This window comes from Culex quinquefasciatus, chromosome 2 (genome assembly GCF_015732765.1).
Source record: "Culex quinquefasciatus strain JHB chromosome 2, VPISU_Cqui_1.0_pri_paternal, whole genome shotgun sequence".
Classification (NCBI taxonomy): Eukaryota; Metazoa; Arthropoda; class Insecta; order Diptera; family Culicidae; genus Culex; species Culex quinquefasciatus.
In genome coordinates, this window is record NC_051862.1 from 194,319,424 (window position 1) to 194,332,784 (window position 13,361).

The following is a 13,361-nucleotide window of genomic DNA, read 5'->3' on the forward strand; positions in this document are numbered from 1 at the left end:
GTGTAAAAATGTGAACCTGATGAATATTCATCAAAATCTGATGAAAATTCATCATTTTCTGGGGTAAAATTTATCATTTATTTTGCCACAAAATCTGTCACCATTTCCTGATGAATATTACCATCATTTTTTTCTGTGTAGCGCAACGCATTTCACGACCACGTTTCATTTCAGGATACCAAAAACCAGCATGGCTTGCCAAGCATGCTCTGCTTATTTCAGATTTTTTTTTGCAATCACATGACTTGTTCAGATATGAAATGAAGCATGTTGATCGAGCATGCCAACAATTGAGCCTACTGAGGGACCTCTGCGATTTCCGCAATGGCGGGATACGATCGCAGCGGAATGATAATTAATCCTGATACCCGTAATACCCATGGGAGGTCCAAATCCGGGCTGAAATCAAATATTGGCCCATCACTAAGCTAAACTTCGAATTTAAGCTCATTCTGCCCACGGGACCTCTAATCGCTTGAAGTTTGTATGGGAAAAAGCGTCAAAACGTATGGAGAAAACCAATTGTTTCCGTTTTTACCTGTAGAGGGCGCCATAGTTATCCGATTCTTACCATTTTTCATCACATCTCTGCAGTTTTTTTTTCAATTTTTGTGTTTAACATTTGCGAATGTATCAATGAATTTAACATAAAAAAGATTGATACATTGTACAACTTCCTATAAATTTGATTCCAATTGTTTTTTTAATTTGCTTTCAACATTAACGTTTGTTCTTAAAACCAATTGGCAAAATAAGGTTGGATTAGTGTCAACAAAAAAGCGTCCAATAGCTATCCAGGATGACGATATCGTAGCCATTGTTGGGCTGAAGGAGGTATTAGACTATGGCAAACAAACAAACTCGCACTTTTTCGCGTTTGACAGTTCGTCAAACGCGCAAACTTGTTTGCGGTAAACTCTCAAACAAATAAGAAAAAATGTATGCAAGCGTAGTCTAATTCCTCCTTGACTCTTTGATTGATTATCAGAAAGGAATCTTTCAAGATACCAAGATAGATATTTTAATACTTTTTTTTTGTATCGACAGCATTTTTATGCTATAATTGCAAGTACATAAAGTTTGTCATTCTGAAAAAAGATAAATCTTTCTTAATTTGGCCATGCACTTACAAATTGTTTCTACCCTACCACAACGTATATCAAACCATACATAGACGTCAGTCACACAGATGGTACTATTCTAAATGAAATTTCTGCTGCATTTGCTATAACAATCAACTCTCCTTCCTACAACCTCCTACGGCGACAAGAGGTCGACGGAAATGAAATTGAAGTCAAATCCTGAGGGGATCACACTTTATGACTTTCACGATGTGATAAGGACAAGTGTGTCTTGCTGCGTACGAGAGAGTCCTTCTTATCCACCAAGATCTCTCCACGGAGGCTGCTGCTGCTGCTCCATTATGCAAATTGTCAATAACATTTTTTTTCCTCCTCTTCCCGTGGGTTCCTCTTCAGGAAGAGCAGGGGAAGCAAAGTGTTTCCCAGCTACGCCACAACACTCAAATATCCTGGGATTTTAATCAGAGGAATGGAATTTCCTGTTCCGCACCAAAGTCACGTACATTCCATTCAAAATTGGATCGCCGGCGCTCATCGGCTAGAGTGCAGCTATTCGAGGCGCGCACTGCCATCGCCTGGAGTGTCACTTTTCATCTCTCGTGCACATTTCATCTAGAATTCGCCACCGTCATGTGGGAGACCTCTCTGGGTCGGGTTGGTCGCCCTTCCAAACGATAAAAAGAAACGAATTCGTATGCGAGGGAAGAAGAACGGTCCTGGCCCTGATGACGATTAAAAATAAAGACGTTCGCAGAGATGAAATTGGAGAAGCGCAGCAGCAGCATGGGTTGATGAAAACCGGCTGGAACTCAACGTCGAAGGACCACCGCTGCGGAACGGAATGGGTTACGGGTCCAGGCAGCTGCGCGAATGAAATTGTAAATTCATACTTGCAACGAGTGTACAATGAGGTCACGCACGTAGCTCGCGAAAACTTCTGGAGGAACGCGCGCGTTCGCGCAAAGTTCAAAACTAATTGATTGAGGGCACTTGAAGAAGGCATTCCGACCCTGCCACTGGCAGTGAGCACCACGAACTTCAAAACCCGGGTGGTTCGGGAATGAGTAGAGCGAAGCAAAAAAAAAAAATTAAAAAAGCGGGGTGAGTCAAGAGGTCTTACGTCTGAGTGAGGCGCAGGAAGGTTGGTGTACAATTACTTTGAGTAAATCGCGATGTATGCATTTATGCTTTGCTGCTCTGGAACGTGGAATGTTGTAATTTTGTTCCTACATCCATTAGATATTGGAGGGTTTAATTTTGGACAAACGAAATTGATGTTAATTTTGCGTAATAACATTAATCTTATGACCTCTTTGCGTGAATTGGTACATTTCTGTCCTAGAGAAAGCGTTGATTAAGTTCACAAGGCGAATTAGAGTCTTCAAATCAAATCGAATCTTGCCTAACTAAATCATATTCTAAAAGTTATCAAAGGTCTGTTTTAAAAAGCTAATTTGAAACAAGTCCGTGGGCAATCAGCTCGTAGTCTAAATTTGGTTTAACAACTTGCTGTTAAGTAAAACTATTGAATAATTCAAACACATTTTCCAAAGTTCTAGGCTGAAAATCCTCCACCGATACCAAACGTTTCGTCGCCTTCGCAATTATCTCGTTTTGTTTACCGACCTGCGATGGGAAACTCATGTAAACTTCCCATTAAGGTTTAAGCTCGGAGGCCGCTGCTTAAAATTCATACCTACGCACTTATCGCAAACGAACCAATCTCTCACAGTTGTGTCCTCTCCGGGCCCAGATGCGTTAATCTCGGACGCAGGGGGTAATTAGTTGTTTCGAATTTTCAGCTAAAAAGCAAATAAAACCAAAATAAATGCACATATTAATGGCTCTCTGTGGCACCTCGGACGTGAGTCCGGGGTCAATAAAAGCTAATCGCATAACTTTGCTTTTGTCGAGCCTGACGGGTCCAAAGATTTATGATCCCCCGGTCATAACGCCGGGCAATTCATCGGGCATTTGTCAAAGGTTTTCCCCCTTTTTTTTCGCCAAGCTTTTGTTTACACAAACTTCGTGTATGCTTTTTTTTGCTTGCCCGAAATTGTGCATTTTTTCCTCTCCAGCATCACGGGACCAGCTGGATGGAGAGAGGTAAATGAAATGACGAGCCAGCTGCTGCTGCCGATATTACGGAACCATCCGGCCTTATCGAACACGTTTTCGATGATAATGGCAAGCGGGTTTTGGTCCGAGAACCGGCCGCAAAATTTTGTATTTAGCTTTGCTTAGTGAGGAAAGGCTTCAATTCTGATCTTTAAATGCTTTTCAGCAGCTTTTAAAAGAAGAATCTGAAAGTTATTTTTTTGAATCGCGCAAAATATTGTATGGAATTCGATGCAAAGCTCGATTTTTTCAGCACTCGCCATATGTTTCCAACTAGTCAAGTCTCCTGGATAAATGTACATTTCTTGTTCCAGTATAGGGAGGAGCGGCCGTGACTGACTGGTTACGGTGTTTGCTTTTTAAGCGAATGGTTCGATTCCCATCTGCTCCCAACGAGAAAGTTAAGAACACAGAAATTTGAAATGATGAAAATGAACGAAAAACCAAAGTCACCCGAGGCGGGGTTCGATCCCCCGTCCTTTGGATTGGTAAGCAAAAATTCTAACCACTAGGCCATGACGACTTGGTGAGCAAAGATTGGAATTTGGAATACTGTTACAACCAACCCGCAATACCTTTCGTGGTATATCCTAGGGTTCTACCTCTCCTACTAACATTGAGTCCAAAACCTCCCTACAAACATCTATACCACTAAGGTGACGTAGGGGTCTTTGCGCACTTTAGATAGGTGTTTACTAACGATCCTCCCCATCTCTGAGGATAGCTTGGACCCGGCCAGGACCCCCATATGCCCTGGGTTGTATTACACACTCATCAAAAGATGAAGACATGGTATCTCCCGTGTTGGATTATTGTTCCGGATGAGGGTCTAACACAACCACACCAAACAGTGGGATAAGCGTTGTGGAGCCTTCCGGTGGTGTGGCGTCCTCCAAATGCTAATGCTAATGCTAATTTCTTGTTCCAGTATAGGGGAAAGTTGGGCAAGTGTAACAAGCTAAGGAAATGCACGTTATAACTTAGGGAGCGTTCTTTTATTACGTAACGCGAAAAATCGGACTTTTAGACCCCCTCCCCCCCCCTCGTAACAAAATTTCCATACAAATTTTAAAAATTTTGTATGGAGCGTAACACGGCCTCCGACCCCCCCCTCCCCCCCCTACTGCGTTACGTAATAAAAGAACGCTCCCTTACTAGAAACGTAAAAAAATCTGTCGGATTTTTTTATAATCATCTTATTCCAGGTCTTGACTAAGCCTTTGATAGAACATGTTTTTAAAAAATCCTGTTTTTGAACCCTCTACTGCCCAAATTTTTTTTTTCGAAAATTTTTATTTTTCCCGTGTTCAGGAGGTCATTTTGAGCAACTTTTGTTCTACGAAAAACTTTACTTCTCTTGTTTTATGTTTTTCTTGTTTCCTTTTTAGTATTTTAATTTGCATTTATCTTGTTTAGTTTATGTTTGTTTTTGGTAGTATTTGGCCTATTCTACCACCTCCTATCGTTACATTTTGCCTATCTAATTTTTTCATGTTTTTACAGTAACTTTTTCAATTTTTTGCATGTTTTTCACATTTTCTGCTATAAAATGGAACCATTATCATTTAAATTGTAAATAAATGCGTAGAGGCATAGTCTGGGGCACTAGAAAAATTACTGCATACTTCTTTTTACTTAAAATATAGGAAATGTTAGTAAAAAACACAGCCAAAGTTGACCCCTAAAAAAATGACATTTTTAAAAACATTGGCAAAGTCACATAAAACAAGTCAAACTTCCAACCCTAAAATTTTCCAAAATTTTAAAAGTTCTTCTTTCCAATGCTTTTTGAAGATCAAAAATTGGTTGAAAAATGGATTTTTGGCGATTTTTTAAATCGAAGCCCGTCTAGAGGCGGGGTTGGGTTGTAGAGGGTTAATGTAAAAAATTGATTTTAAAATTTTTGATTTTCCGTATGTTCTACTCAACTAGTGGGGCAAGACGAACAACCCTTTGGGGCAAGTGGTTCAATGCATGAAACAACATGTTAGTTTGCTAACAATTGAACTGTTATCACTTAAATACATCAGATTAGAATGTATTTGAAACGTTTCTTTAATTTTTAGATAAAATAATAATATTTTACTAAAAACTTAATCGTTTTTACGAAAAACATTATTACTTAGATGATAAATACTAAATTTTCATAATATCACTATATTTTGCATCGACAATTTTTTTTAACAATTGTTCATCAGTTTTTAAGTACTTTTATGTATTTATTTCTCAATAAAATATGTTGTTGTAGCAATTCGTATTTTTTTCCATGCTAAAAATCCAAAAACCTGAATAAGATTTTTTAAAAGCTCTCAACAAAAATAACCAAAAGTTAAATCATACTTTATAATCGGTGCAAGTCATTGGTAGGGACACTACTGATCTAGGAAAAATAGCATTTTGATAAAATGAGCCGTAAAACGTACCCTAAGCCTTATTTTGAACTTTCCAAATATTATAAGAAAATAAAGGTTTTGAACTTCATTAAATCTTATGCCCCGTGGCGTTTACGTCGTTTTGGCGGCTATGTGTTAGTAGAAACAGCTAATTGCATTGCTAGCAACAAATCCTCATACTGGAAATAATCAAAATTGTAGAAAATACGGCCGTACGAGTGATTGTTCCTCTTGTCCCATATGGTCGTCTTACCCCACCTTCCCCTATTTCTACGTTCAAATAGTATGGAAGACGTGAACCAAGTAGGGGAGTTAGTTTTTGGAGAGAGAAAACAGTCCCAAGATAAGCTGTTCGGGGGCAATATTCAGCATATCAGCCGCTCAGGTAAACCGCAACCCCGAGTGAAGAGTGTGGTGCGTAGCTGAAGGAGATGAAGATAATTTATCTCTGTGGCCAACTGCTCTGTTGATGGTCGAAAATTTGAACGCACAAACAAACAGCAACGGTCACCGGAGGGGTCTAAATTTGAAATTAGGCTTGACATCGACGCTTGCGAGCTCCGACGAACAATGGCCGATTCCGGTATAAATTGAGAGAGTTTCGGCAAATTTAATTATCGAAGGAAAGCGTTTAGTCATAATGACGTTATTAACAAATTTTACCCGAAAAGATGAGCAACCGCAACTGTTGTTATCTGGCCGGAGATAATCGGTATATTTTAACTTAACAATGGTTAATTTTGAATGTAATCTAAAGTTACGGTGACTTGAAACTAGGCATAAATAAAAAGCGATTTCTTGCCCCCAACCCAACGTTCACAGCCCCTTTATATCGCGACTACCGGTTTTAGCCCAGAATCGACGCCGGAAGTGCTATTATCGGCAAAACGGCTTCGGACGATGACAAAAACGGTTGCATCATTCGATGTAGCTGCTGCAGTTCATCACCAGACAGGTTTTTTTTTGCACTCTGATGAGCGTTTTTTTTCTCTGGCCAAGTATTGCAGCTTCCAAGTAAACATGTAGCGTCAACAACTGGGCTGTATTCGATACCCGCGTGCTCGCTGACCCAATGTCATTGTCGAGAGGCTAGTGTAAAGTACCCAGGTGATTGTACGGGGTGATCGGATATCTGTCTTAACTGCAGTTTGATCATCTCAAACTCAGCATCATCCTCTCTCAATTACGATTATTCTCTCTGATCAATTTGAGTCCGTTTTACTCGCGATCATCTGGTGTGGGAACAAAATTTCAAAACGTTAAAAAAGAGGCATATAAGACAGTTATGCTCACTCTGTTCAGTGCATCATTATCAGTCGCTTAAACGCTGCAATGGAAACAGATGCACTTCTGTAGGTGCAGTTGTTTTGTCAGTATCGACTGGTTGCGTTTATTTTTCTAGTTAATTGGTATTATTGCACGTGTTTCAATTTCTGGTTTTGTGGTTTTTGTCCAAGTGACAACACGTTTTGTGGGACAGTGCGCCAAAATTGCGTTAATTTTACGACACATTTAATTAATGACATTATGTTTTTCTCTCTCTCATTTTAGGTAAGTGGTCACAGTTTTGCATGTATCATAGGACCAGAGCATCCTCCGTCCACTACCCGATCGCTAAGAAGACCAAGGTAATAACCAAGTTTTTGTCATTATTGATGTGTGGCTCTTCACTCTATCTCGTTCTTCCGCTCTCGAATCCTTTCTCTTCTCAAGCTCGGTTTGGTCTTCTTTTCGGTCAACCCTTTTTTTCTCTCTCTCTCTCTTCTTAACGATCCTATTTCCGGTGTGTCTCTTTTTTGTGACTCTCTCTCGATCGCTCGATCTCGATGTAGTTTTGCTGTAGTTTTTGTGTCTTTCCACATCCTTCTCGCTGCAAGGTAGATCTTCCTGCCGCTGATATATTAATAAAAGTTAAGAACGGGCGGTATAAAATACGACGGAGCATTTCCTGCGAGAAGCAGTTTTTTTTCCAACCCAGAAACCACAAGTCGCGACCTGGCGGCGGAGGTTCACCTGAATGAGTAATCTTTGTGGTCAGTCGGCCAAAGTGACCGTAACAAGAACGGGCTTTTATGGGGTTTGATTTAGTGGTGAGATTCAGAAGGATATTGCAAAGTGACGTGAACGTTGATTGGTGAAGCGTGCAGTGAACTTGCGCCGATCGATTCCTTGTTGCGGTGAGTGTCGGATGTCATTAGGAAGCTTATTCTGATTGTTTTTAGATTTGTTCAGGGGTCACATTTTAAGTGGAAACCTGCTTGCTCGGTTCAAAAATTTGTGCGATAATGCGGAAATTTGTTAATTTACTACTTCGCCGAAGAAACGCCCAAATACGAGTTACGAAGAGACGAACAAAAGAGAACGCAAAGTGTTGCGTTCTGTGCTTGCTATTTCTAGCGGTTACTGTAGCTCGAACGGTAACGGCGCAACGCTGACGGTGTCGTTTCGTTATAAGATGTGTTCAAATCCCACGGGATCCAACTTTTTTTTCCTTAAGTAAATAATAAAATCTGAATGGGTCCGATTCCAAGAGCTTCCAATAGTTTCAATCAGCAAAGTAAGACGCAATTTCTCAGCAGAGTGCTTCAACATCTCGAAACGGGGTGACTCAAGCTAGTTACTGTCTATAAATGTCGTCATCTGCCAAGTCAGGTGTCTGCGGAACTCATTCGACACACTTTAGTGATGCGCTGGGGTGGATTATAGATGAGGCAGTTTGGCTGGAGACCCACAAATCAATAATTCACCATTAATATTTTGAAAAAAGATCGCGCACCGTAAGGGCATTAGCATAATTCCGCGCAAGTAGGTACTTAATGATTCACGTTCCACGTTGAGTCTCTCGAGGGCATCCATGCATATGCGGCTTAGTCGGTTTCTAAATACAGAATATGGCTCAACACAGCGCGGGTTGATTCCGAAACGAGAGTCACGTTTTTCTGCGGCCATGTTTCGCTTCCAGGCAGTTTGGGGCGACCATGCTCGAGCATTTTGGCGATTTGAATTCAGACGGATGGATGGACGACGAAAGCCTCGCGGGAAAGCTGGGAATGTCACGCTGTCACTTGGAGCCGTTCCGAGTTCCAAGTAATTCCACGTCCTCGCGGGGGCAGCTAATCGCATTTATTAAGCTGGTTCGCCGAAAAAAAAAACGAGCTCCATTAGCATTTTAGCTTTTACATAATGGCCATAATGGGGATTGATAACGGGCCCGCTACCGCGCGGCAACGAAATGATGGTGGGCTTCGCCCCCGCGAAGCGACTAATTGCGAACCGCCCTTTCGCCAATTTGTGACCCCCGCAAAGATGGCTCAAAATGAGGTGAAAATTAATTTTCACCGCAGTCCCACACAGCTAAAGTTGATGGACACTTGATGGGTTGTCCCAAGTTGGTGAAAAAGTTTGCTCATTAAGGTTGCGTCACAGACAACGAGATGTTTAACTCGAACGGTCAGTTTAAACAAAGTCGCATTTGACAGTAGTGAGCTACGAAAATTGGCGTTCACTAAAATTTTGGTCGTTCATTTGTGGTTTCGCGAAAGGACAACAGATTGCGCTAGTTTCGTTCAAGGTTTCACATTTTTTTCAACGAATTATACTTGTTTGTCTATGTTCGCATGCCTAACAATTGATGTCCCGTTGATGGCGTCCCTCCCGGTCTGTTTTGAATAGAATTGACCAATGTCGACACAGTCGTAGACTTGAAGAAATTAGAGGCACTAACCAGCCCACCCCTCTGCCGTGGGGTTCCAACCCCCAAACCAAGGCCTGCGTTAGTACCGAACAATCGCGATGACATGACTTGGTGACAATGGCTAAGCCGCACTTAACTCGGACTGACGAGATTGAGTCGTGAGAGCCGGTAAGGTTTGGTGTGATTTATGCAGGTGCGTGATGTGGACGACCTTTCGGGTGGAATTAAGATGTTTTGCGTGGTTCGTCGCTTCAGGATCCTTGGACATCATCGCGTTATGACACATTGTGTTCTAATTGTCACGCGGTGGCGCCACGCGCCGGATATGGCACCAAGTGTCAGCTGTTCCCACCGTCGTTAGATGGTGTTGGAGCGTACAAATTGAAATAGCTGAGATTCTTTTTTTTATGGCATCCGTAATGGTAATGATGTTCTAAAAACTTAATGCACTGCCAAAGAGTTGTAAATTTGAGAAGCTGCTTCCGGGGTCGATTCTTTGGTTGAGGCAAGTGAGAAAATGTGCTACCAACGTGTCAACTTGGACATTAATCAGTAAATTTTGCATCGTCTGACCTTTTCTGAAACCTTGCTTAATCATAATCGTTATGGTAACGGTTTTGGAAGTTCCTTTCATTAAAAAAACATTCGGTTTTAAAAATAACTAAAATGTAGATGTACTCATCTTGCCAATTTTTCCAGATTTTTAAATTTTACGTCCAAAATTAATCATGATATGAAAAATAAGTCAGATCATCAAACTTTGTTTCGATATCTCATGATAGTGTAGCCAGCTATAATGAATGGCCAAAGAGATTTTTTTCAATTTGATTTGATAACCAAAAGAGCCACAAGGATGACCTATGTAGCGGTTGCCTAGAATTACAGTGGCTCAGACTTAAAGGAAACATCTTCAAATTACTACCGTATGAAGGGCCACCAACAAGCAAAATCACTCACGGTGTCCTCAGGGGAAGAGAATCTCCTCCCGACAGTAACCTCCAATAACTCCGAAAAAAGTCTGACAAAGCTGAAAAACAGGGCTCGCACCCTGTTGGGGGCTTAAAAAGGCGCGACAGACAGCTGGAGACTGACAGAGATCAATAGATGTTGAAATTAGACAATCCTTTAGAATTGTATAATTTATAAACTATTTCCCCCTTGTGATGTAGTTTTGGTCTTCCACTATCTACATCCAATCTCCGCCATTACAGCATACCGTCCACTGGCCTGATGCTCCCTCCCAATCTCCGGCTTTGGTTCTAACTACTCATAAAAAGGAAAAACATAGTTGAGAAAAGGTCAATGCGGATGGAGAGCAAATCGAGCTCAGTATCCCCTCACAAAGACTGGTAGTAATTGTGAAAAAAGCAATGAAAAATATAAAGAAAGCCAAGTAGAAAATTGAAAAGATAGTGTGTCTATGCGGATGGATCGATGATCCCCTCACAGGGACATATTAGAGACAGACAAGGGTCCTGATTGCTCAAAATCAACCACTCCATTCGCGAGCACAAATAGCAGGCGACGCGATACTGCCCTGATGAATTCCTACTGTTTGTCACTTTGAAGCCAATCGCTCCCGAACACTCTCTTTTCTACTCTCCTTCTCTCTCTGATCGGCTCAGTCTCCGTCAGTCAGGCAGGCCGAACGTCGCCGATCACTCTGAACTGAAAACATTTTTTCTCTGATGCGCTGCGTTATACTCATTGATTTGGGTTGCCTAAAATCAATGTTATCAATTAATTTGTGCATTTATTTTGATTTCATAACATTGTAGACACCATTCAAAGAAACATCCACCAAGAAAAAATCAAATTGACGGCAAACTGAGGGTGGGAAAACAAAAAGACTGCCACGCTGGCGTTTTGTGAGAATGGCTCTTCGCTGAGCATGGTAGTGTGTGAGTGTCGTCGAGCGACGGAGTAGGCAAAAAATTTCACGATGTATTTGTTCGCTGAGTGAACAGTTCGGGCCACTCGCTGGCTGCTTGTGAGTATCATTCGCTCATGAATGCTAGCGGGTTAGAATAGGCGACGAATGGATAGGCGATGAGTGAGTGGTTTCTGTTCATTGAACCGAAAATCAGGACCCTTGGAGACAGATAATCGGGAGAGCAAAAGAAGAACAGAAAATTAGGAATAGGAAATAGTCAATGCGGATGGAGAGCAAATTGAGGTCTGTATCCCCAAACAAATTTAATACTTTCATTAATGTATTTAAAGTATTTAATTTGTTTGGGGATACTGAGCTAATTTGAATACTCCAAAGAAATTTTTTTTTGAATTATTCAAAAAAATCATCCTACGTTGATTCTTTTGCCATATTGGGGGATGGCAAATTAAAACAATCACCGTGTTTCATGCATATTTTGATAGATAAGCAATTATTTTATGTTGCAAGACCAGAATGGCACTTTCTGCAATATGCATTTCCTGTGAGTGTTAAAAGCTAAATTGTCGAGTGAATTTGCTTATTGAGGCAAAAAGAATCTTTGGTCAAACTCTAAACTCAAACTCGAAAACATTCAGGTCAACAATTGGCAAATGTGGACCACGGCTCCGTTAGTTGGTCAATCGTTTTATGGTGGTCCGGCTGATTTATATGAGTTTATTTGAAAAATGCTTCTGACTTTGCTCGGCTGGCGCCATACAAGGAAGTGCCCATTTGCATTCACTCCGTTTTCAGTTATCATATATAAATTTTACTGTGGGGAATTTGTTCGGTCCCCTCGTACTCTCTCTCTTGCTCGCAGTCCCCATGTTGTACACGAGCATGGAATGCCTTTATAGTTTTATTTGCTTATTGTGAAGTTTTTTCGGGGAAACTTTCCTAGAACGCCAGATGTGGGTAAATATTCAAATGCGGTTGTTTTTTTTGCTGCTTCCCTTCTTTCCCTGCAGTCCAGAGTGGATTTATGGTCACCCAGAATCGTACGGATGGCGCGGTTGTGGAAGCTATTTCGTAAATCACCATCATCATCGGTTGACGCGCTTTTTCGATGTAATTGTTAACGAGCTGTTGAAGAGGAGGGCCGCGGGGGCGCGATCGTTTGATTCATGGCTTCGAAGATGGCACTTTGTTTGTTAATCTGTGTCGCGAGCAAACCTCCACGAAAGCGAAGCGTTGGCGGGAGCTGTTAATCAATCTTAGATGAATCCACCATTGGCGTAGAGACTTCCTGCGTTACACACGCGCGCTAATGTCGAGGCCATAAGTCATCGGCCAGTGGTCAAAACAATCGCCCATTTTCGACACAATTATTTCTATTGTATGGGCCGCCTGGAAAAGTTACGACCTGTGATGCCAATCAACGCCGTCGTCGCCCAGTCCAATTATTGGGGACGATAAATTAAGATTTATTTTTGTGACTCGTCTGCGCGTTGACGCGTAAAGCCGTAGGAGCCCATCTTCGCACGCAATCCGGCCTTGCTCCGTTAGAGGGGTTACAGCAGGTCCAAAATCGCGGTCACTAATGCTGTTTATTACAGTTTAATTAAATTAATTACCGGTAACGCAACGCAAACCACGCAGGCTGGTGTACTTCTAATGCGTACGTGTTCTGCTCAATACATCTCCTTCGTGCGCTTGTTCTGTGGTTGTGGGATTGCGGTTGGAAAATCACTCAACTTCTCCGTGTCAAAGAAGCTTACATGTTTGAGATCTGCGAGAGGAAATACCACCCGGTCTATTGTCTATTCTTACATGGCAATAGGTCATGTTTTGGTGGTTGGCGGAAAACCGTTCTGAACGCGCGGACACGCGATCTCTCGGCGCGTGAGGTTAATAGAGTCGATCAACCTGTGCGGTACTTTTTTAAGTTCAGCGTCACTAGTTTTAATTAATGGTAGCCTAAGGTCAAATTGCATTTATAATTCGTTGAAATTAACGGTTTAACGGGTATAGATAACCGTTATTAGGATAAGACATTTAAAAAATGTTTGGTTTTGAATAACAATGTAGTCAAAGTTTTTCTGACATTTTTAATTTTTTAACTTGAGCTTTTATTGTTGTAGAAAAAAATCAAATCACGAAAAAATCTTTTTTTTTTCTTTTATTTGCTAATTTTTTTAAAT

General features: G+C 41.3%; 1 protein-coding gene across 7 annotated transcripts in view; it reads left to right on the forward strand.

Moving 5' to 3' along the window:
• LOC6034881 (signal-induced proliferation-associated 1-like protein 2) overlaps positions 1-13,361 on the forward strand; it is an 89,757-nt gene that overhangs the window by 14,461 nt on the left and 61,935 nt on the right. For 6 of the 7 annotated variants that reach the window (XM_038251693.1, XM_038251694.1, XM_038251697.1 and 3 more), the window contains exon 3: positions 7,145-7,221. The exons of the other annotated variant lie outside the window; for it this stretch is intronic. In XM_038251693.1, the coding sequence (XP_038107621.1) occupies positions 7,165-7,221 (57 nt within the window). In that variant the 5' untranslated portion in view covers positions 7,145-7,164. The remainder of the gene's footprint in view (positions 1-7,144; positions 7,222-13,361) is intronic. 7 annotated transcript variants of the gene reach the window in all.